This window comes from Microtus oregoni, unplaced genomic scaffold, assembly GCF_018167655.1.
Source record: "Microtus oregoni isolate MIOR12 unplaced genomic scaffold, Mior012 000015F_ref0000493, whole genome shotgun sequence".
In the NCBI taxonomy this organism is placed as follows: domain Eukaryota; kingdom Metazoa; phylum Chordata; class Mammalia; order Rodentia; family Cricetidae; genus Microtus; species Microtus oregoni.
The window spans coordinates 19,503,710-19,529,205 of record NW_024543074.1 but is presented as its reverse complement, the minus strand read 5'-3'; the positions used below and the strand labels follow the sequence as shown (position 1 = coordinate 19,529,205).

Sequence of the window (25,496 nt, the reverse complement as noted above, 5' to 3'; positions counted from 1 at the left end):
TAGCCTTCAGAAGCCCCATCGACTGCGTGGCGGTGTGTGCCTTGTTTCTTTAAGCGCCGAAGGAAGAGAGCCTGAACACAGACTCCTCAAGAGATCAGCGGCAGAGATCAGCGCGCGGAGAGAAAGCCTAGCCTCAGGACACCCTAACTTCCAGCCCCGGGAGCAATCCAAGCCCGGAGGCCGGCGGGGGAAAGGGCTGACCGAGGCGGCGGTGGCGATGCCAGCCGACGCTCCGGAGTCGGCTCAGATTCTCCGGCCGGAGCCCCGCGCCAGGCTAGGTGGGGAGACCAGCGGCGGAGAGGGACGCGCGCCTCCGGGCCCGGAGGAGTTAGGTGACGTCACCTCCAGGAGGACTCGCTTTTTCATTAATGAAACCGGCCGGCGCAGGCGCATGCGCGGCAGGCCCCTTCCCTCTGGCTTCCCCCTCCCCTTTCCCAGCCGCGCTCTCAATCTCGAGCTCGCTCGCTCTCCCTCTCCCCAGGCCGTGGAAAGGATCCCACTTCCGGTGGGGTGTCATGGCGGCGTCTCGGACTGTGATGGCTGAGGGGAGACGGCGCTAGTGGGGAGAGCCACCCACAACCGCCCTCCCCTCCCCGGGCTCCCCTCCCCACCCCCCTCCCCCAGCCTCCTCGCCAACGCCCCCTTCCCCTGTCCCCCTCCCGGCGGGCCGCGCGGGCCCCCGTCCCCACCCCCGTGGGAACGATAGCTGCCCGCACTCCTCAGCTGCTCGGCTCGCCGCTGCCTTCACCTCAGCGCCGCCCGCCCTCCGGCGGGTCCCGGACGCCGGCCCACCCGGCCATCCGCCGCCCCCGGGTCGCGGGGAGGACATGGCCGCACACAGGCCGGTGGAATGGGTCCAGGCCGTGGTCAGCCGCTTCGACGAGCAGGTAACGGGCCCGCGGCGGGCGGGAGGTGGGAGCGGGTGGGGGTGGGGACGCGGTGGGTGAGGGGAGGAAGGATCGGCTGCCTTGCAGGCTGCGGGGGGCTCCTCAGGTCGGAGACGGGCCGGGGAGGGGGGACACGAGGGGGCGGCCCGGGGATTCGGCGGTGCGCCGGGGCTCTCCTTCCCTCCTAAACCGGGGGGTGGGGCCTTGCCCATGTCCAGCCCTCCATCCCCTTTATCCCAGCCCTTCCGCTTGCTCTTGGGGGAATGAGTGACCTGGGGGCGCTTTCAGGGGCGCTCCATCTGGATTTAATCGTTCTTACTCCTCCCTAGTTAGGGTTTCCCTCTTCCATTAACACCCGCCACTCTCGAAACTAGGGATAACCGAAGGAACCCCCGGTCTATTTGTGTATGTACCCCCGGTAGGATCAGGATACTATCCCGCCCCACCCCCATTTTCTGCCCCTTAGGGGCAGGAGTAGGGAAAAAGCACAGGTTTTCTTACTTTTCTGCTCCGGGGCGTCAGCTTGCCTGGAGACTCTCAAGTGCACACACTCTGAACATCTTTTTGATGTCCCCCCACTAGCATCCCCATAGCCTGATGACACAAGGCTGCCCTTTACTTTGCCGTTTGCAGGGGAAATTGTGGTTCTGAAATGATTCCCCCCTTTTTCGTTCCTTGATCGTCACCATTCCCCTCTCTAGTCCCTGCTTGCCAGAAGTCCGAGGATGTGAATATTGGCTTTCTAAGTGAGATTGTTCCCGGAGTAAGGGGAGAAGGGCGAAAGGGAAGGAAACAGCAGCGTTTCGAGCTGCAGAGTAGGGACCTGAGACAGCTGGGCTGTGGTCCTCTTGCCGATAATTCTGCTCGTGGTTTGTTGTTGTTTTGACATACTTTTGACTTTCTTCACTCTCTTCAGTGCTTGAATTATGACTGCTTGGGATGGAGGGAAAAGTTTCGTAGTTTAGGAAGGTTGCCTTTTTTTTTCCGCCGTGTTTTTCCACACATTAAATTTTAAGGCTGATGAAGAGGTAAGCCACGTGTAGCCTTTCATCCCTGAGAGCTAGTTTAATTTTATGCAGCTGTAGATAGTTGTGATTGGTTTAAAGAATGATGTCTCTCCCTCCCTCCCCAGTTGTGCCCGTGTCTTCCCTTGAGGGAATTGTTTAGAATTGAGCCAGTCTATTTTCTTGGTTGGGTGCAGTCACAAAACTGATTATGGGAGTGGACAGGTAGTAGGGTTTCTCTTTAATTTGACTAGAAAATATTTTTTTGGGGGGGGGGGGTTCGAGACAGGGTTTCTCTGTAGCTTTTGGAGCCTGTCCTGGAACTAGCTCTTGTAGACCAAGGCTGACCTCGAAATCCCAGAGATCCGCCTGCCTCTGCCTCCCGAGTGCTGGGATTAAAGGCATGCGCCACCACTGCCCGGCCGACTAGAAAATATTTTTATAGAACTCAATCTTTTTGACCTGACAGAGTGGGAAATAGACATAGGGCGTTAAGAACCCACATAGAGCTGAATGCAGTGGCACATGCTTTTCATCCCACACAGAGGCAGGTGGATCTCTGTGAGTTTGAGGTCAGCCTGGGCTGCATATTAAATTCCAGGATGCTAAGGTTACACAGGGAGATTCTGTCTCAAACAAACAGCTCCCCCCTCCCCCCAAAATAAAAAAGCCCTACATAGATAAAATAAAATTTCATAGCTGTCAGACTTCAAGGAGTTGGTTCATTCATCCTGCTCCCAGAACAAAAGGTATCTAAAAAACTGTTCTGGTAACCCATCTGTTGGAGTAAATATTACTGTGTAAATGGGCTGAATTATAGAGCATTAGATTTAAGTAGAGCATCAAATAGAGTGTTAGATTTGAAACTTGATAGGAAAGACTCGCTGTGCAGAACTTTAAAAAAAAAGGGCTTAAAGGGGCTCGAGAGATGGGCTCAGTGGTTAAAAGTGCTTGTTACTGAGCAGAGGACTGGGTTCAGTCTCCATCATTCATATGGTTCACATTGTAGTTCACAATCATGTGTAACTGCAGTGTCAGGGGCTCTAATTCCCTTTCTGATCTGTGGCACCAAGCAAACATGTGGTGCACATAAATGCAGACAAAGGGCACATACACATAAAATGAAATAAGTAAACCAAAAAAAAGAAATATTAAAAATGTGCATAGACCAGCGCTTCTCAGCCTGTGAGACGAGACCCCTTTGGGGATCAAACAACCTTTTCGTGTAGGAGGTCGCCTCAGGACATCAGAAAACACAGATGTTTACATTACGATTCATAACAATGGCAAACTTATGGTTATGAAGTAGTAACAAAATAATTTTATGGTTGGGGTCACCACAACATGAGGAACTGTATTAAAAGGTTGCAGTGTTGGGAAGGTAGTGTGGGAGGTCCTTCTATGTGTTGTTTTTATTGGTTAATGAATAGTAGACAACTACTGGCATAGACAAACTAAAACTGAACTCTCAAAGAGCATAGTTTTTTTTTTTAATTGATTTTCTTGAGCTCTACATTTTTCTCTGCTCTCCTCCCTTTCTCTCTCCTCCCCTTCAACCTTCTCCCATGGTCCCCATGCTCCCAATTTACTCAGGAGATCTTGTCTTTTTCTACTTCCCATATACATTAGGTCCATGTATGTCTCTCTTAGGGCCCTCATTGTTGTCTATGTTCTCTGGGATTGTGATTTGTAGGCTGGTTTTCTTTGTTTTATGTTTAAAAACCACTTATGAGTGAGTAATATGATAATTGTCTTTCTGGGTCTGGGTTACCTCACTCAAAATGATGTTTTCTAGCACCATCCATTTTCCTGCAAATTTCAAGATGTTATTTTTTTTTCTGCTGTGTAGTACTCCATTATATAAATGTACCACATTTTCCTCATCCATTCTTCGGTCGAGGGGCATTTAGGTTGTTTCCAGGTTCTGGCTATGACAAACAAAGCCGCTATGAACATAGTTGAGCACATGTCCTTGTGGTATGATTAAGCATCCTTTGGGTCTTACGGTTTCAGCTCAGAATTCTGCAAGATTTTCAAAGAAGAACTAATACCAATATTCCTCAAATTGTTCCACACAATAGAAACAGAAGGAACATTGACAAACTCTTTTTATGAGGTTACAATTACCCTGATACCCAAACCACATAAAGGCATTACTGAGAAAGAAAATTGCAGACCAATCTCACTCATGAACATTGATTCAAAAATACTAAATAAAATTTTGGCAGATCGAATTCAAGAACACATCAGAACCATCATCCACCATGATCAAGTCAGATTTATCCCAGAGATGCAGGAATGGTTCAACATACAAGAATCTGTCAATGTAATCCACCATATAAACAAATTGAAAAATAAAAACCATATGATCATCTCATTAGATGCCGAAAAAGCTTTTTTTTTTTGATTTTCAAGACAGGGTTTCTCCGTAGCTTTTTGGTTCCTGTCCTGGAACTAGCTCTTGTAGACCAGGCTGGACTAGAACTCACAGAGATCCACCTCCCGAGTGCCTCTGCCTCCCGAGTGCTGGGATTAAAGGTGTGTGCCATCACCGCCCGGCTCCGAAAAAGCTTTTAACAAAATACAACATCCCTTCATGATAAAGGTCTTGGAGAGAGCAGGGATAAAGGAACATACCTAAACATAATAAAGGCAATATACAGCAAGTCAACAGCCAACATCAAACTAAATGGAGAGAAACTCCCAGAGATCCCACTGAAATCAGGAACAAGACAAGGTTATCTACTCTTTCCATATCTGTTCAATATAGTTCTTGAGGTCCTAGATAGAGCAGTAAGAGCATAGTCTTAATGAATGATTCGCCTTGCAATTTCCCCTGATTTTAAAAGACTATTAATGTTTGTGTGTACATATGTGTGTGCATACATGTGTAAATATTTGTGTATAGTACTCTCACAGGCAGAAGAGGATGTTGTATCTGTTGAACCTGAGCGTTATAGGTGGGTATGAGTTTCCAACTTGGGTGCTGGAAACCAAACTCTGGATCTCTGATAGAACAACGAGCAATCTAAACCACCGAGCCGTCTTTCCAGCCCTACTCGAGTTTATCTTACTGTTAAAGTTTGTTTGTTTTTTTGTTTTTGAAAAACTGCAGCTGAGAGAGGTGCAGTGACATAATAGACCCGAGGAGCTTTAGTGTGAGCAATGTATTGAATGGTAGATAATTAGGGGAGTATATTTTGTAAGGATCTCATAGAATTTGTTTTAATAAGCTATCCAGTGTAGTTAGAAGAGTTTACTGTTTTGTTTTTTTCCCCCTTTTGAGACAGGGTCTCACTGTGTGGTCCTGGCTTCTCTGGAGCTCAATATACAGATCAGTCAGGTGTCACATTCACAGATTCCCTAGCCAGAATTTACATTTTGACCAACGATAGAAAAAATCCTAGTATGTACTGGTATTTATACATGAGAATCTTGGTTATTTCAATTATTTTTTTTTAAGTTTTAAATTTTCCTGTTGTTTGTAGTTGTTTCACTGGCCTCAAGGAGTGGCAAGCTGCTTCTTACTGTAGCCAGCAAATGTATGTGTGAGCTGCTTTTTACTGTAGCAAGCACATGCACGTGTGAGCTGCTTCTTACTGTAGCCAGCACATGCACGTGTGAGCTGCTTCTTACTGTAGCCAGCACATGTATGTGTGAGCTGCTTCTTACTGTAGCCAGCACATGTATGTGTGAGCTGCTTCTTACTGTAGCCAGCACATGTATGTGTGAGCTGCTTCTTACTGTAGCCAGCACATGCACGTGTGAGCTGCTTCTTACTGTAGCCAGCACATGTATGTGTGAGCTGCTTCTTACTGTAGCCAGCACATGTATGTGTGAGCTGCTTCTTACTGTAGCCAGCACATGTATGTGTGAGCTGCTTCTTACTGTAGCCAGCACATGCACGTGTGAGCTGCTTCTTACTGTAGCCAGCACATGTATGTGTGAGCTGCTTCTTACTGTAGCCAGCACATGTATGTGTGAGCTGCTTCTTACTGTAGCCAGCACATGCACGTGTGAGCTGCTTCTTACTGTAGCCAGCACATGTACAGGTGAGCTGCTTCAGTCATTGCCGCATGAGCACATGTTAAGATGACAGCTCAGTTTATGACTGCATAGATGGCTGTGTTTGTATTACTAGCCACCATGATGACAGGCATACTGAACTCCAATGGAAATTGATTAGAAATTTGATGCAGTTTGTGCATCAGACCTGATTAAAAACAAATATAATAAGCCAGGCAGTGGTAGCACACACTTTTAATCCCAGCACTTGGGAGACAGTGACTTGTGAGTTCAAGGCTGGCCTGGTCTACAAGAGCTAGTTCCAGGACAGGCTCCAAAGCTACAGAGAAACCCTGTCTCAAAAGACAAAAAAACCAAAAATCATCCCCTCCAATCCCTCCCCCCAAACCAAACATAGTAATCTACCATGGAGCTGCATCTCCAACCTTTCACCTTGACTTGAAAATTTATTTTGTTCATCTTGACATTTTGAGCTCATTCATGTTATCTGATTATAATGCATGTAGGTGAAATAGTTACGTCCTAATGAGTATATGTTGCCAGTTTTAGACGTAATTCATTTTTTTATTGGGAAATGGCATTTGCAAAGGTAGATAGAAACTGAATGGAATAGATACATATTCTGTTTCTCCTTAATCTGCTTTTAGGTTGTCAAATAAGTGTTTGAGCTAAAACTGGTCCGTTTTAAGTGTATAGATTGGCCCTGTGGTTCAATAGCTGTTTTTAAAAATTATTATTATTCTATGTGTATGGGTGTTTTGTTGGCCTGTTTGTATGTGCACCACATGCATGCAGTCCTGACAGAACCCAGAAGAGGACATCTGATTCTCTGGTATTGGAGTTTCAGCAGGTTGTGAACTTCCATGTGGTGCTAGGAATTGAACCCTGGCCCTGTGGTAGGACAGCCAGTGTTTTTAACGAGCTGAGCCCTCATTAGCTCAGTTTCTTAACAAATTAAAACCTAAAACCAATGTGCATATCTCACCTAACTCTGTGCCTTGTTGGTTTCTGTTTTTTTTTTTTTTTTGAGATGGGGTTTCTCTGTGTATTTCTGGCTGTCCTTGTACTCTTTCTAGACCAGATTGGCCTTGAATTTACAGAAATCCACCTGCCTCTGCCTCCTGAGTGCTGGAATTAAAGGTGTGTGACACCACCTTTTGCAGGTTTCTCTGGGACTTTTATTTCTGGAAGAAAATAAGGAAAAACATGGATATTTGAAAGTATTAAAATAATTTATTTACTTTTATTTTATGTTCATTGGTGTTTTGCCTGCATGTATGTCTGTATGAAGGTGTTGAGTCCTCTGGAACTGAAGTTCCAGACAGCTGTGAACGGTCATGTTGGTGTTAGGAATTGAAGCAGGGTCCTTTGGAAGAGTAGCCAGTGCTCTTAAGCACTGAGCCATCTAGTCCCAAAAGTTTATTTTATTTATTTTTATTTTTAAATGGCATTACCCCAAATGATTTGTTGTAAGTAGGTTCATTTAAAGCAATATTTCTTTCTTTCTTCTTAGTTTTTCTTTCTTTTTGTCTGTCTTTCTTTGTTTCTTTTTGAGACAGGTTTCTCTTTATATCCTGAGCTTACCTGAAACTTGCTCTGTAAACCAGGCTGGCCTTGAACTCACAGAGATCCGACTGCCTCCGCTTCCCAAGTGCACCATACTGCCAGACTGAGCATAGATAGTCTTTTTTTTATTTTTATTGTTCTTGAGCCAGGGTTTCTCTGTAGCTTTGGTGTCTGCCCTGGCCAGACTGGCCTCGAACTCACAGAGATCTGCCTACCTTTGCTCCCCCCCCCCCCCTGCAGGGATTAAAGGTGTACACTACCTCCAGCCAGCCTGAGCATAGGTATTCTTACCCACTTAGCTGTCTCTCTGGTCCTAAATCGTTATTTTCATGCAGTGAGCTGGTTTAGCAGGTAAAAAAAGCACTGATGACATGAGTTTGATTTTCCAGGACCCACTTGGTAGAAGGAGAAAATTGATTCCCTTTAAGTTGTTCTGTGACCTCCACAAGTTAGTTGCACTGAGGCATTCAAGTGCCCCAGAATAGTAAAAAAATAAATTTAATAAAATGCATTATTTTCCATATCTGGGCAAGTGAACCAATTATAAAAGTAAAAAAATACGTAGACTTTTTTTTTTTTATTTAATGGAATAAAATGCAGTTTTTTTCCCTGATAGATTCTGGCTATGTAGCTCTGGCTGTTTGGGAGTTATGTAGAACAAGTTGGGCCTTGTACTCATAGACATCACCCCTACACACCACCCTCGTGCTGAAATTAAAGGTGTGTCCATCATGCCTGGCTGTGTAAAATCTAATTTTTAAATTTATAATAGCATGTTGTTTATCCCTATACATTGAATGCTAATCAGAATGCCCTGTGAATACTATGTGGTGAAGAGCTCACAGTAAAAAATGTTAGCTAAGTATTTTCAATTTTACAAATCCCACACTAATTGATCACATAAATTTGTAAAAATTCAAAGCTATTGGGGCTGGAGAGATGGCTCAGCGGTTAAGAGCATTGCGTGCTCTTCTAAAGGACCCGAGTTCGATTCCCAGCAACCACATGGTGGCTCACAACCATCTGTAATGAGGTCCAGTGTCCTCTTCTAGCAGGCATATATGCAAACAGAATACTGTATCCATAATAAATAAATAAATATTTAAAAAAAATTCAAAGCTATTTTGGGTTATAAAAAGAATGTATCCTCCCTAACTACTGGTCTGCAATTTTTATAAGACTTTAAGAACATTGAAATATATCCTTTTTTGTGTTGAGGGAATAATGTTTATTTTGTAATTCATCTTTTAAAGCAATTTCTTCTAGCTGATTCTCAATTGGCATCCTATTCTCTCTACTTGATTTAGGATTTTCCCTTTCACTTTTAAACATACATTTTCCTCTCTTTGGAAATGTTTCCTTGTCCTGCAGCGTTAGACTTTCTCACTGGGAACTACTCTTCTTTCCTTGCTAGAACTGCCTATCTACTGCTCACTCAGTCATCTGCTTCATAGGTGTAAAAACTGGCTTTGCTTCTTCCCTTCTGAATTGCTACTGTCTTGAAAAGGATTTTTTAAATTTTTTTTAAAAAAACACAGTAAGTCTTTACACAGTTGTAATAACCATTGTACTGTATCTTTGTTCCAAGTTCTCGACACAACTCGTTTGTTGTATGTACACATTCAGATCCTTATGCATCAGTGTAATAATCAGCGTGAACAGATGTTCTTCCCTCCCCCTCTCTTCCTTTTCCCCTTCCTTCTTTGAGAAGCTCTTACTGGGTAGTGTGGGCTGTCCTTGAACTCTCTGGGTAGCTGAAGCTGGCTACCTCTCCCCAGCTCCCAGAGTGCTGGGGTAATAGATGTGAACTGTACCTGGCCAGATGTGCTTTTTCTTTTTCTAATAGCTTTACCTGTTACTGAACTGTGTTTCTAAACAGGAGCTTGAGTTTTGTGGTTGTTCAGTGTTTTTGTTCAAATGCCCGCTGTTAGTTCTCACATAGCTCCTGTCTTCATCTATTGAAAAGGAACACAGGAGGGGGCTGGAGAGATGGCTCAGTGGTTAAGAGCACTGACTGCTCTTCCAGAGGTCCTGAGTTCGATTCCCAGCAACCACCTGGTGGCTAACAACCATCTGTAATGAGATCTGGCGCCCTCCTCTGGCGTGCAGGCATACATGGAGGCAGAATGTTTATACATAATAAATAAATAAATCTTAAAAAAAAAAAGAAAAGGAACACAGGAGAAAATCTTTAAGGTTTTTTTTTCAGGTTTGTTTATTTTTATTTATATTGTTTTGACAGGGTTTCTCTGTGTAGCCCTGGCTGTCCTGAAACTGACTTTGTAGACCAGGCTGGCCTCCTCTGCCTTCTGAGTGCTGGGATTAAAGGTGTGTGCCACCACTGCTCGGCAAACATTATTATCATTATCATTATTATTATTTTTAATGAAGTCTTTTAGTTTTCTTTCTTTTATAGAATTGGCCACTGAACCTAGGGTCTTGTGCGTGTTAGGTAAGTGCTTGTTCACTAAGTTGGGTACTCAGCTCTTTTTATCATATTTAATTTTGAGATGGAGTCACACTAAACCAGGCTAGACTTGAATTTGCTGTGTAGTTTAGGCTGGCCTTAAATTTCAGCTCTTCCTGCCTCAGCCTCAAGGGTAGCTAGGATTATAGGTGTGGGCCACCACACCCTGCTACAAAGTCTTTTAAAAGACACTTCTTGATTTCTTATGTGGGATTTTAATAGAATCATACTGCACATAGGCCTTAGGAGACCTGGTTGAACAAAATTTTGTTTTGTGTTCTTATCAGATAGGGTACAAACTTTGTGAAAACATATATTTTGAATCCAGTTTGAGATTGGATTAACTACTTTGTGATCTTGGATTTGTCACTTTTTGTTTGTTTTGTTTTTTGAGACACGGTTTCTCTATGTAACAATCCTGGCTGTCTTGGAACTCCTTTTGTAGACCAGGCTGGCCTCAAACTCCCTGAGATCTGCCTGCCTCTGCCTCCTGAGTGCTGGGATTAAAGGCGTGCACCACTAGTGACTGGCATCATTCATTCATTCATTCATTTTTGGAGACAGGGTTTCTATGTGTTCTTGGCTGTCCTGGAACTAGTTTTGTAGACCAGGCTGGCCTCCAATTCACAGACATCCATCTGCCTCTGCCTTCCGAGTCTTGGGATTAAAGGTATGCACAACCACAGCTTCTTATATATAGTTGGTGGCATACATGTAATATGGTCTTCAAGTTTGGGAAGTACAGTAAAATAAGGTTGTGTAAATTGGGCCAGCGTTGGACCCATTTGTACTTTATTTTAAGTATTCCATTTTTTACATAGTTATATACCTTCAAGATTATTGCTATTAGCCTGGCAGTGGTGGTGCACACTTTTAATCCCAGCACTCTGGAGGCAGAAGCAGGCAGATCTCAGCGAGTTCAAGGCCAGCCAAGGCTACACAAATAAACCCTTTCTTGAAAAACAATACAAAAAATTATTACTATTATTATTAATTTTTTGTTTGGGTTTTTGAGACAGGGTTTCACTATGTGTAGCCCTGGCTATCCTGGAATGTGCTCTATAGACCAGGCTGGTCTCTGGCCTCAAACTCACAGAGATTGACCAGTCTCTGCCTCCTGTGTGTCTGTGTGTCTATGTGTGTGTGTATGTATGTATGTATTCTGTATTATTATTATTATTATGTGTTTGTGTACACACATGAACCATGATTTACAGAGATCAGAACAACATGTAAGAGTTGGTTCTCTTCTTTATCATGTGGATTCCAGGGATTGAACTTCGGTCAGCAGTCTTGGCCGTAAGTCATTGAGCTAACTCAACAACCCAGGATTATTTTCTTTAATTTGCTTTTGAAAAAATGTGCATTACATGAAGAATTTTGTTGTTAAAGCAGAAGCTTAGTGGTATATATAGTAAGCCATTATAATGCCTTATTTTTACATCTTTAAATTACTCAAACTGTGATGGGAGCATTCTTGTAACCTTCAGATTTGGTGTTCTACAGTTTTGTATAGGCCATATTGTTGAATTATAACAATATGTTTTTTAAGGGTATATGGTGCTTTAATTAAAAACAGGTTTTTTCATGTGTATGCCATGCTTATTATTCATTGAGAGTTTTGTGTTTGTATATTTATAAGACAAGGAATGAGAGGTATAGGAAGGCTTTTTTTTAAAACGGAAGTTTAAGAAGGAGAATGTTCTATAAAAGAAGTGGAGGGGAGGTTTGTGGTCAACTTAAACTGTTAAAAGGCTTAGGATCAATACTGAAGTAGAATATGGGCATTTTAAGCTATTTGCAAGGGATTGACTTGTTCATAAAAGCATTGTGTTGTTTCATGTGACTTCTTTTAAAACATTCTTGTTTTTTTAGGGAAGGGAACGATGAGACATAGTTTGACCTTGAGAACTGAAAAGTTGTATTGTAGTAGTAAATGTGAACTGATGGGTGGTTTCAGTGTCCTGTAAGTCCCTGTATCATTAGGGCACGGAGTCTGAAGTAATAACTGGCTTTTATTGTATTCCACTGAAGTGTCTTAGAGTGTGTGCAGTAGACTGGTTATATATTTTTTTTATTTTATGTGCACTAATTTTTTAAAATATTTATTTATTTATTTATTTACTTATTTTGTATGCAATATTCTGTCTGTGTGTGTTTGCAGACCAGAAGAGGGCAGCAGAGCAGACCTCATTACAGATGGTTGTGAGTCACCATGTGGTTGCTGGGAATTGAACTCATGACCTTTGGAAGAGTAGGCAATGCTCTTAACCACTGAGCCATCTCTCCAGCCCCCTGTGCACTAATGTTTTGCCATGGGTTTTGAGTCTCCTGGAACTGGAGTTACAGACAGTTATAAGCTGCCATGTGGGTGCTGGCAATTGAACCCAGGTCCTCTGGAAGAGTAGTCATTGCCCTTAAGAGCTGAGTCATCTCTCCAGCCCCTGCTGAATATATTTGACCACTTAAAATGTTCTATGTAAGCTGGGTATGGTGGTGCACAGGCTGGTGGATCTCTGAGTTCAAGGACGGCTGGTTTACATGGTTACATACATACATACACACATACACACACACACTGCCCTCTGATAGATGATAAAGTTATGTGCTTTGAGTGTAAGTAAAAGTGACTTTTGAGCCTTTGGTTATACCATCAAAAAAACTGTTGAGACAGATAGCCCCAAGCTAATTTGCAATTCCACCTAGTTATAATGAAGACTTTAAAATGCTACCCCCCCCCCCATAAATTGTACTAATTACCTCTCAGTAGAAGGAAGAAACATCAGGTGCTAACTTTCAGAGTGAATGTTTTCTAGAGACCACAGTCCGGCACTCCTAGTTTGACTGAGGTTTGCTGCTACAGCCAACAAGCTGTTGCTTGCCCTTACTCATATTTTATAGCTTTGGGTGACTTAGCCTTATTGAATTCAGAGAATTTATTTTTCCTGAGGAAATGACCTCTTATTTCACCCTACCCCCTGCCCAACAAGATGGTATATCTAGTGCATGAGACATGATGTTGATTTCATCAATAGCAGCACAGTTATGGTGAAGAAAAAAAGACTTATTTTTAATTATAATTCTATACCTAGGTAATGATATTTTGAGTAATTATGTCTCAACAATTTCAAGCGATGCTTTTTTGTTTAATTGTTGACAGATTTTCATGGGTTGTCCTCAAAAGTAATTGGGGCATAAGAAAATAATTCTTACCACCTCGGGTTTGCAGTAAATTTTGTAATAAAGAAAAATGCCTTTCTCTGTGCAGTCGTGTGACCTTGGCCACTTTACTCTGTATCACTTTTCTATGTTTTCATCTGTACAATGGGAATAACAGCTGTCTTACCCACATCGTGGGCTCCTTTAGTGTATTCAGTGTGACTCTTTTACATGGTAGGACGCTATAGATAGTCACAAGAATGTATCCCATTTGTGTGGTATCTCTTCTACCCTTTCAAGCTTAACGATGATCATTTCTATATACAACTTGTAAGATGAGGGATTCTTTGCTGATTCTCTCTCAGCTGCGTCCCATATTTTACCTTTTATGTTCACATTAGAAAATACTGTTCCATTCTGCTTGGGATGGCTGTGTGTTAGAGGATTTGAACACAGAATTCTTAAATTTTCAACCGAAAATATTTATTTTTGTTTGTGTGGATATGCACATGACATGGGGCATGTGTGGAGTTCAGAGGACAACTTTGTGAGTTCATTTCTCTCTTCCCACCTTTATGTCACTGAACTTAGGTTACCAGGCCTGCATAGTAAGTGCTTTACATGCCAAGTTGTCTCCCCAGTTCCAGCCTCCCCCCCCCCTTTTTTTTTTTCAGTTTTTGAAGTAGGTCTACGGTAGCCCAAGTTGGTCTCAAACTTGATCTCTTGCTTTATCTTCTTTAGTGCTGAGGTTATTAGTGTGTACAAATAAGTTGGTTAGTTGGTTTTCTCCTCTTTTTTAAGATGTGGTCTTAGGTTAATGACCTTGAACTTCTGATTTTCCTACCTCTACTTTCCAAGTGCAGGGCTCACAGATGTGCAACATCACATCTGGTTTGTGCAGCATATTCCACTTAGAATTTGATTATACTTGAAGCAGCTCTTTGAAGTTTGGTGATATTAAAGTACCTTCTGGTGAGTTCCTGGGTGGTTTTGCTTTTATTTCTGATTCTCTACCTCTTCAGTCTTTATTTTTCTGCTTAGCAATTCTCTAGTCTTCATTTTTAATTAATTAAGACAGGGTTTCTAACTTGTTATATACCTGTGGATGACATTGAACTTCTGACCCTCCTTACCTCCAGAGTTTTGAGAGTATAGTCCTGTGCGGCGCCTTTTTTCTGGGATGCTATGCAAAATACTCTACAAACTGAGCTGTATCCATAGCCTGTTGTCTTCATTTTTAGAGTATTATTCTTATCCTATTGCCTTTATCAATTCTTTTCTCTTCTACTTTGGGTCTAGGAAAATGTGCTTTTATGTATCAGGCAGATCTTACTCTTTTTGGATAGTTGATAAAGGAGTAAGGAAAGAGAAGCATTTGTGTTTCTTGGTTGTGGTCTTTCACAAGTGAATTTTCAGGTAATGGGGAGAGAAAATAGGTTTTATTTTGGTCAAATGTTGGCAGCAAAAATCACTAAAGACCAGAGTTCTCTTTTCTACCTTGATGTAAACTACCTTTGTGAAATGTGAGTCTCCTGAATTCTGAGGCTGTTTGATATAGAAAGTGGAAGTATAATCTTGGCAGTTCAAATACTTTATAATTCTTCAAGTGTGTCATTTTTTTTTGTCTTTTTTTGAGCTAGTCCTCTGAAAAAATAATTCCTATCACTAATTATTTAGTCATAGAGATGTAGTTAGGAGTCTGAGATTATTTAGGTCCTGTTTCTGCCATAGCTCACACAGATACTTGTCTGGCTTCTTAGATTAGAAGCAAAGTACTAATTCATAACTGAAGATATGGGAAGTACAGTACAGTCTGAGGGGAAACGAGTTATTTGCAATGCCGCGACTTGGAAAGCATTGTTCAGTATTTATTTAGAGACAGGGTTTTACTGTGTAGCCTTTGCTAGCCTGGAACACTCTGTGTAGACCAGGCTGGATTCAAACTCAGAAATCTTCCTGCTTCTGCCTTCTGAGTGCTGGGATTAAAGGCATGTACTACCTGCCATACCTGGACAGAGCTACATTGTTTTGTAATCCTCCCTCCCTCTCTCCCTCCCTCCCTCCCTCTCTTTCTTTTTTTCGAGACAGTGTTTCTCTGTAGCTTTGGAGCCTATCCTTGTAGACCAGTCTGGCCTCGAACTCACAGAGATCCACCCGCCTCTGCCTCCCAAGTGCTGGGATTAAAGGCACGTGCCACCACCGCTTGGCCTTTTCTTTCCTTTCCCTTCCTTTTTTTAAAGACAGGGTTTATTGTAGCTTTTGGAGTCTGTCTTAGAACTTAATCTGTAGACCAGGCTGGCCTCGAACTCAGAGATACGCCTGTCTCTGCCTCCCAAATGCTGGGATTAAAAGGTATGCGCCACCACCACCTGGCTGTAATTCACTTTTTTATACTTACAATGTCAACATTATTTAGGATTACATTTTTCACATATTTGGAAATTCTAAGGGATTACATGTAGTTTTAAAAAACATTTAAAAACACATTTCAGTTTTTTTCTATGCTGAACATGAAATTTTATATTCAGATTATTGGACTAGGGATATAGCTCAGTGTAGGGGCTTTTGTACCATGCACTAGGCTCAATTTCTAGTATCCCCCCCCCCCAAAAAAAAAACCAAACAAATTCCAGCAGTGTAAGTTTAATGTAAGAGTGTGATCTCAGTGAGGTAAATGAGTTGTGAAAAGTACAGGTGTTTGTTATATGCCTTTGGCACTATCTAGACCAGATACTGCCATTACAGATGTGAGATGAGGCTGGTGAGATGAGTTAGTGGATAAAGATGCTCGCCATTGAGCCTGACCACCTGAGTTTGATTCCTTGGATCCACATGATGGGAAGAGAGAATGGATTTCCCTAAATTTTTCTCTCACTTCCACACATGTGCATAGGGTGCATGTACACTCATTTGCACACATAAAATGTTAAAAGGTGTGGTGAATTCAGGAGTTGTGGTACTTGCTTGTAATTGTAGCACTTGGGAGTTGAGGCAGGAGGACAAGATTTTAAGATAAGGTTGGTCTAGTGAGACCTTGTCTCCATTCCCAAATGTGAGATGAGTAAGGAAGGAACTTGATGACAACAGGGAAATCGGGGCTTGGGATGGAAGAGAGGAAGTATGGGTGAGCAGATGGAAGTTTACACTTAGCAGTATGGACAGTGTGGAGGTTTTAGCTTAATGTTGAGATCCTATCTTTGTTAATGGTTATTAATTCACTAGAATTGAGAGGTAAGGAAAGTTGAGGAGTGATGTTAGATAGTTATTCAGTTTTGGCATCAAGTTACCTAGATAAGTTTGCCAGACTAACAAATTGAGATATATGGTGCCCAGTTTAAAAACATTTTTTCTTTTGGCAGTTTGGCCTCAAACTCAGTTTGTAGCCCAGACTGGACTCAAATTTGTGATCCTCCTGACTCAGTGTCCTGAATACTGGAGACTATACTATGCCCAGTGCACAGTTAAATTTGAATGTCTTATGACTAATGAATGAAGTTCTAGTGTGTTTTTTAGATATAGTTTGAGGCACACTTATAAACTGTACTCATGGTTCTCTGAGTAGTAGCAACAATAACCTAGATATTACCTAGAGGGTGGTAGATATGGGGCAGAAGAGAAACTGAACTAGTATACAGGTGTTTTTATTATTTATTACCTAGAGGGTGGTGGATGTGGGGCAGAAGAGAAACTGAGCCAGGATACAGAGGTTTTTTTTTTTTGTTTATTATTCTCTCTCATATTTCATCTCGACCACAGTTTCCCGTCCCTTCTTCTCCTCTAAGCCCCCCCCCACCTTCCCACAGAGTTTTTTTTTTTATTTTTATTTATTTATTTTTTTTAATGAGAAAATACCTAGAAGATTGTTAGGTAATTGTGACAGTGTTGTTAGTGGGTAGTGTATGAGTCATGAGCTTTAAGAGGAGTAAGTTTTTAAAAAGCGAAGTTTGGAATTTGGCCTTCTTCAGTCTTACATTCAGTGTTTCTAATTTTCCCCTCTATAACTTGACAGTAAGTTTGTTTACTTGAAAAAAGTGCTTGAGAGCAGATACTAAGCATTCCTTACATCTACTCCTTCTTGTGTTCTTCAAACATTTTCCAGGAGACACGTTTCTGAAACATCTCACCAGCCTAATGATTTATCAGTGCAGTGGAAGTTAATAACTGGCATACCATTTTTTGTCTGTCTGTCTCTCTCTCTCTCTATGTTTTTTGAGATAGGGTCTCACAGTGAAGACTTGACTGGTCTGAAACTTGCTATGTAGACCAGGCTGTCCTTGAACTCATAAAGATCAGTCTGCCTCTGCCTCCTGAGTGCTAGAATTAAAGGTATGTCACCACGGCCAGCTTCCTGTCAGTATTTTAATATAAGAGGCAGTTATGAGACTTAAGTAAAGTTAATGACTTATAAAATACTGAGGCAGAGTGTAGTGTCACTGGTATATAATTCTACTCCAGCAGAGGTAGAGGGAGGTGAATCATGAATTTTAGGTTATTCTGGGGATACACACAAGTTGAAGGATAGCGTTTAAAAAATATTAAGCCCCATAGGTATCATTGCCCAGTGTTTACTCATCCCATTTCATCCATGTTGCTTGCTATCCATTTGCTGCTCGCCACCTCTCCGTTGTTTTGACGTGATCCCATATGTCATTTCAGAATAACTTTGTCTTCATGCTCAGTTAGGAATTAGAAAGCTTTACTTAGTTTTAGTTCATTATTTTATTTATTTTTTTGTATTTTGTATACACATGTGTACTTGTGTATATATATTCTCCTGTGCAGGCCAGGGATTGATGTCAGGTTTTTTCACCTTTTTAGGGCAGGGTCTCTGACTGAGCCTGAAGCTCACTGATTTGGTTAGACTGGCTTGACTAGCATGTCCATGTGATCTTCTTGCTACTCTGTAGGGTTATAGGCACACACCACCATGCACTCATGTGGATGTTTGGGGTCTAAACTCAGGTTTGCATGCTTGTATGACAAGCATTTTACCCACTGAGCCATCTGCCCAGTATGGTTTCTGATTTTGTATGGGAGTATGTTATAACACGGGTAAGTCAAATTGTCTGAGCCCTAACTATTGAATGTGTTGAGAGATGTTCTGGTTGTAGAAAGACTTGTCCCTCCCTGTCTTACAGACCCAGCTTTGTGAGAGTCAGAGATAAGGATATATGTGAAGATACTTTATGAACCCTAAACTCAAAACAAAAAAGCTGTGCATAAAACCAGACATGGTAGCACACGCCTTTCTTCCCAGCACTTAGGAGAGGCAGGTGGAGCTCTGTGAGTTTGAGGCCACCTTGGTCTATATAGCGAGTTCCAGGATAGCCAGGACTACATAAGAGGCTGTGATGGAGGGTGGTGGGGTGGTGGGGAGAGCTCTACACAGGTAAGATTTCATTATTAGAAGTAAACATGAAATTCCTGTAGACCTGCCAAGAAGTCACCTGTGTAATGAGCACTAAGGCTGAAATACCAAGCACTACACCCCCTGCATTTAGACAGTTGAAGTAGTATTTTCTCATTCCCAGTCTGGCCTGTCTTCTGCATGACTCCTCAAAGTTCACTGACATCTCCCTCCCATATTTTCAGGTTTCCTTTGTACTCTTAAACTTAGATAAAACAGATAAATGGGCTCTTTGTGCTTTATGCAAGCCTTCTGTTGATGTTAGCAATGCTTTTCCACATCTGAAGATCATTTTCCTTCTGTTAGAGTAGTAAGTAATTCAAGGTAGAATTGAAGGGGAATGTGTTTGGGTCACCTAGTAGTGTGTACTCAAGTGCTTTCTTATCCCCATCCCCCTTTTTTTGTTGCTGGGGATGGAGTCCAGGGCTCTATTACATGCTGGTGAGTGCTGCCCTGTGCTAGCTTTTGTAATCCTTGATTATCTTTTTGTCCTAATATATTTTTTAAAACCTTCATGTCTTCTACTTTACCTTTCAGATTTGTAATTTGAAGTTTGAGTATTTTACTCTTTTACCTCTTATTTTATTATGTACGGTGTATGTTCTTTTAAAAATATTCTTACTGACCTTTGGGGGAGGAGTGAGAAGTCCTGGATGTAGGCCCAGTAACTTCTTTAGAAATGCTAGCTTTAAATAAGTTCACTTGAAACTTGTTTAAAAGGACTGCTTTTCTGGATCCACTAACCACCTATGAGTTTTGGATGTTTAGAAGTGGTTCTAGTTGTGAAGGGTCTCCATAGGTAGTGGTTCTAGTTGTGAAGGGTCTCCATAGGTAGTGGTTCTAGTTGTGAAGGGTCTCCGTAGGTAGTGGTTCTAGTTGTGAAGGGTCTCCGTAGGTAGTGGTTCTAGTTGTGAAGGGTCTCCGTAGGTAGTGGTTCTAGTTGTGAAGGGTCTCCGTAGGTAGTGGTTCTAGTTGTGAAGGGTCTCCGTAGGTAGTGGTTCTAGTTGTGAAGGGTCTCCGTAGGTAGTGGTTCTAGTTGTGAAGGGTCTCCGTAGGTAGTGGTTCTAGTTGTGAAGGGTCTCCGTAGGTAGTGGTTCTAGTTGTGAAGGGTCTCCGTAGGTAGTGGTTCTAGTTGTGAAGGGTCTCCGTAGGTAGTGTGGTTCTAGTTGTGAAGGGTCTCCGTAGGTAGTGGTTCTTGTTGTGAAGGGTCTCCGTAGGTAGTTTTCATGTAAAGCTGGGCATGTAAACTACTGTTGGGGGTTTACACTTCAGGACACCTGGCTTTTGGGTAGTGTTTCTTTAGGAGATGACAGCATGACCATGTACACCACTGCAACATGTTCAAACGAAAACTGGATGGACTCCAGTACTCAACGTTTTGAAAAACACTGGAAGGCTTTTGAAGTAGTGACAACTAAATGAATTAAAATTCCAGGGATATGGGACGTTTGTAAGTGGGCTGATTATGGACAAATGGTGAAGGAAAAACATGAACCAGAAATGAACAGACTAGACTCTTAGTAAAATTGTAGCATAATCCTTGGCCCGCTTCAAACATTGGTTGGATTGCAATGGTCATTTCCTCACCCTTTTTTCTTAATCAAAGTAAAGACTCTCACTGAATATGAAGAGATAGTCTAGAGTTTTAAGGTCCTTTCATTTGCAATATCCAGAGTACAACGGACAGTTTCTAGAGATGCAAAAAGGTAGGATAATGTGTCTATACTCAAGAAGCAAAGTCAGCTATAGAAATGGATCCAGAAAGTTGGCAGCAGATGAAGACTTATCATCAACAGCAATAAAAAAAACCCCAACTTGTAATCTCTGGAGAGATGGCTCAATGGTTGCTGTTCTTCTAGAGGACCCAAATTTGGTTTTTAGGATCCACATTAGGCAGTACACAGCTGCCTGCAACTCTGATTCCAGGTGATCCAATGCTTTCTTCTGGCCTCAAGGACACCCCCTACACTTGTGCATACACACACACACACACACACACACACACACACAATGAATTTTTAAGACAAAACAAAGCAGAAAATATGTAATTTGCTAAAGAAAATAGGGGAAAAGGCAAGTATGATGACTGAGAACTTCTCTGAAGAATTGGAACCCATAAGGAAGGAATCAAAAAAATCATTTAGGAATTAATAACAGTTATTAATTGCTTAAGGTCTTTCATTTATTTAATTAAAAAACTTAGGTTCAGGTCTCTAGGACTTTCTTCTGTCCTTGCTATACTCTTAATTGCTGTTTGTTCATTCATCTGTCTTCTTTTTTTCTGCCTCCCTCTTTGCATGCCTTCCTCCCTCGTCGTCATCATCATCATCATTATTATTTTGGAAAACAGTTCACTTGCCTACATGTGTTTAACATCCACAAGATCATAGGCAAGGCTCTGTTGCTTTGTTCACTGCTGTATCAGTGATCAGTGGGTCAGTGACAGGAGGATTCCAGGGGCTCTCTGTCTAGCCATTCTAGCTTAATTATATATCTCCAGGTCCTGGTGAGAGAGGCTGTTTCAAACAACAAGGTGGGAGCTGTGGAAGACAGATAAACGACTAAGTGGGCAGGGGCAGTTACTTTCCAAGCATGAGGATTAGCGTTTAGAGTCCAGCACTGACATAAAAAAGGCTTCGGTGGCCATTTATATGCTGGGTGGCCAACACAACAGGGAGATGGAGACAGGAGGATTGTTGGGTATAACTCTTGGCTGCTGCTGCCTGATTCATGTATCAGATATTGGATCTAGCTGGTGTGTCAATCCAAACCTTTATTAGGGGAGAATTTGAATCTGTCCTGAGTGCCTGATGCATGTGTGTGTGCGTGTGTGCATTTGCGTGTGTGTGAGTGTGTGTAGTGTTTTGCATTAACTTTTGCTCTTACACATACAATTTTAGAGACATTTCATAGATAAAGGTTTCAGTTTTCTCTGTTCCTTTATGTGACAGCAATGTCTTATTTCCTTGGTTTATGGGCTGACTTAGACTGTTTAATGGAGTGACCTTTGACTTGATGTAGTACAGTGACTCTCAACCAGGGGTAATTTTGTCCCCAAAGAACATTTGACAGTGTTTGGAGGTATTTTTTAATAGATACAGCTTTGGGAAGGTGATACTCATGGCATCTCATGGGTGGAGATCAGGGATCTGACCTGGATGTTGCTCAGCATCCTGTGATGTTTGGAGAGAGAGAGAGTGAAGGTTGGCCCTTAGCAGTACAGAACTCTCTGGTCAAAAATGTCAGTAATGCTGAGATTGAGGAAGCCTGGTTTAGTGGCTTGGAGTCAGTAATCACAAAGCAGTTTCATCCTCTTTCAGGGGATCCTGGTGGAATTGTTTCTTTCTTGGGAATCAAAGCATTTAAAGAACAGATGTCAAAGTTGGAAGTATTGGAAGCCAAACTGCCAGTAGGGCTTTTTAAGGCGGATACTGAGAGAAACTGCTTCTGTTCTTTCTTTTTTTTTTTTCTTCTTCAGTTTTATGTACTCTGGCTATGGAGAAAACAGTATTTGATTCAAAGAGAAAGTGTATTCTGTCAGATAGGAGTGTCAACCTTGAATTGGTTTCTCAACTAGCACTTTCTATTAGAACATCTGCTTTTGGGTGAAGGACCACGTGGTAAGACCAGGCCATCTAAGGTCCAGAGCCTATTTGCATTGCTTCTCTTATTTATGAAATGAGTTCTTTATTCAGAAGCATTTGTTGTTGTTTTGTTTTGTTTTATTCAGACAGGGGTTCTCTATATCCCTGGCTGTCCTAGAACTCGCTCTGTAGACCAGACTGGCCTCAAACTCACAGAGATCCACCTGCCTCTGCTTCCCAACAGGCTCAGAAGCACGGTTAACAGCATATCTTGTTATAAACGTGTCTCCTCAGTTTTTGGTGCTAACAGAAGCATTTCAGGAAGAGATGCAAATCTGTCTAGAACATGTTTATGTGAGCATATGAGCTACCTCTGCAGGTGTAGACATATAATTTATTTTCTCTTTAAAAGCATGTTACAGTCTACTATCATTAGCAGCTAGCTATTGTCAATATTTTGTGAACATTTTATTTTTTAATTAAGTGGAGGGTGGGGGAGCAAGTTCTGGCATGGTATCCTTGCCCATAATCTCAACACTTGAGATGCTGAGCAAGAAAATTTCAAGTTCTGGCCAGCTTGGACTGCAGAGTAAACCCTGTCTCAAAAAAAGAAAGAAAAAACAATATAGTTTATAATTGTCTGGCCAAGAAGTTTCTTTTAAATTACAGACTTTTAAGAAAAAGTTAAATTGTCCTTTGAGCAATATAGATTAGGGTTTCCTAACCCTACTTGCTAACTCCTTTGGCTAGAGAAAATTTTACAGAGCCTAGTAATATAGGTACATAATATAGGTAGATAGATCAAACACTTCTTCCTAATTAATAAAAGGAAATTTAAAGAGTTCTTTGGCATAAACGTGATATTACTATTTATTTAAAATGAATGCAGATATGCTTGCTAATCAGTTGATGTGATTATTTTTTGCATTAAAGTAAACCTTGTAGTTTTCAATACTGTGGGGCATAGAGTTATCTTTATTGTGTTCCAGTGTTGATATTTTGATTTGTAATTGTCATGTTGAGAATGCTGGTTTGTATAAACACATATGTAATTCAAAATTGCAGAAATATGTTTAGGGTCATTTCAGAAATTGTTAGAAATTCCTTCCTAATTCCAAGCCAAAGTCTTTGTGGGTGAGCGGGTGGGGGGGGGGGTTGCTAAAGCTAGCAATTCAAGGAGCAGTTAGAGGCTAGTGTCAGGTGTTCTCAGTTGCTGCTAGCCTTTCTCTGAGATATGGTTCCTCACTGGAATCTTTAGTTTATCATTTTGGATAGATTGGCCAGTAAGCCTCAGGGATCTACCTCTTTCTTCCTCCCCAGTGCTGAAATTTCACATGTGTGCTGTGGATGGTGGGGATAGAACCCTAATTCTCATGTTTTTATGGCAAGTGACCCATCCCTAACCCCCTTGAAAAATAATTTTTGAAGTCAAACATTCTTAACACAATTCATTCTAAAGATATACTAATTTAGCCGGGCAGTGGTGGCGCACGCCTTTTAATCCCAGCACTCGGGAGGCAGAGGCAGGCGGATCTCTGTGAGTTTGAGGCCAGCCTGGTCTACAAGAGCTAGTTCCAGGACAGGCTCCAAAAACCACAGAGAAAAACCCTGTCTTGAAAAACCAAAAAAAAAAAAAAAGTATACTAATTTGATACTTGCATGCTGAAGGGTCATGGTAGAAAAACAGGGCAAATCACTGTTTTCCATAATTAACCCTTTGTTTAATATAAGAACAAACAACCTTGTATGTATAATGAAGAGACTCCATTTAGTAATGCACAGTAATCTAGGTCTGATCCAGGGTGTTCTACATGTGTCGTAATGGCATGTGCAGTTCAAAGCACACATCTTTGTGTGTTCCAAGGCTGCAGCGAAGTTTGGTGATGTAACAGGAGTGAATGCTGACAACTCATGTTTGTTGCACCTGAGAAACCTTTTATTGCTGTCAGACTCCCATGATTCATAGTTTAAGAAGTACTGGAAGCTACAGTAACTGTGAACTAGTGTGTTTTGAATTATATAATTTTTACCCATATAAATTTATCATTATTACCTTTCCAGTGTTTAAAATTTTGTTGAACTCTTCCTGGTAGAAGTCCATTGTTATGAATTATGTTGTTGAAACTTTTCTCTTAGCTTACCAAATTTAACATTCTTGGATTTATTTTATGTGTGTGAGTTTTTAGCCTGCATGTGTCACCACATATGTGTGCCCTTGGTGAATGCAAAGGTCAGAATTGGGTGCTGAATTCCCTGGAACTGGAGTTATAGTTATAAGCTGCCGTGTGGTTGCTGGGAATTGAACCAGCAAGAACAGGAGGTGCCCTTAACTGCTGAGCCATCTCTCCAGCCCCCTAGCCTACCAGATTTCATCAGACTCTTTTTATTAACAGGCCTGGTAATTTCAACTGTAGAGTTATGTATGTATTTCAGAAGAATAATGTAGTAATTGTACTAAGAGCATCTACTGACCCTGACTGTTAAAGCATACTGGGAATCTTGAGAGATTTGGACTGAAGAACTTAAAACTGACATTCTTCCCTTCAAGGACCTATTAAAACATTATAACCACTTATAAAAACCTATTGCTTATTAGGGGTAGGAAGTTTTAGTTTTAGAACTCCAAAACCATTTTGCTAATTCTCTTCTCTATTAAGAATATTCAAGAAAGGCAAAGATTTGTGCTTCCCCCCACTGTTGTATATGTGCCATGTACACAGGAGAGACACAGCACTTACTGAATGTGCTTATGAAATAGGGTTTCTCTGTTCTCCAGTAGAACTGTCTGGCTTCTGTCAAATCTATCAGATTACAGACTGGCTCTTCATTTTTAAAATTTTGTATTTTGTATTTTCGTTTACTTTTGTATGTGGTGTTTTGTTTTGTTTTGTTTTGTTTTTTTGGAGACAGGGTTTCTCTGTAGTTTTGGAGCCTGTCCTGGAACTAGCTCTGTACACCAGGCTGGCCTTGAACTCACAGAGATCTACCTTTCTCTGCCTCCTTAGTGTTGGGATTAAAGGTGTGTGCCACTACCTGGCTTTACTTTTGTAAGTGTGTGGAGGAGGTGGGGGCACACATGCCACAGCATGTTAATGGAGGCCAGAAGGCAGCTCTGGGAGTTGGAGTTTTTGCTTCTACGATGTGTTCCTGGGATCAAACTCAGGTTCTCAGACTTACACACTAGCACCTTTGTTCAGTGAACCATCTCGCAGGCCCTTTTGTCCCCATTCTCATCTTATTATAACCAAGTCATCATAAATGTAACTATTTGGTTTTTTAAAAAATAAATAAAAGTTTATATCAACACTTGTAGATTAGAGTTTGGTAAAATTCCAGAAAAATTATGCCTTTCATATATGGTGCATGTAGCCTGGAGGTGATGGTGCTTGCCTTTAA

The 25,496-nt window shown here is 41.5% G+C and overlaps 1 protein-coding gene across 6 annotated transcripts in view; it reads left to right on the top strand.

The window, feature by feature from the left end:
- The first annotated feature begins 271 nt into the window (after positions 1-271).
- Nf1 (neurofibromin 1) overlaps positions 272-25,496 on the top strand; it is a 268,446-nt gene continuing 243,221 nt past the window's right edge. For 3 of the 6 annotated variants that reach the window (XM_041664515.1, XM_041664516.1, XM_041664514.1), the window contains exon 1: positions 317-887. In XM_041664515.1, coding sequence (XP_041520449.1) covers positions 828-887 — 60 coding nt within the window. In that variant the 5' untranslated portion in view covers positions 317-827. Of the gene's footprint in view, positions 888-25,496 lie in introns of all 6 variants that reach the window. The other 3 variants (XM_041664519.1, XM_041664518.1, XM_041664517.1) reach the window with 3 other exon arrangements.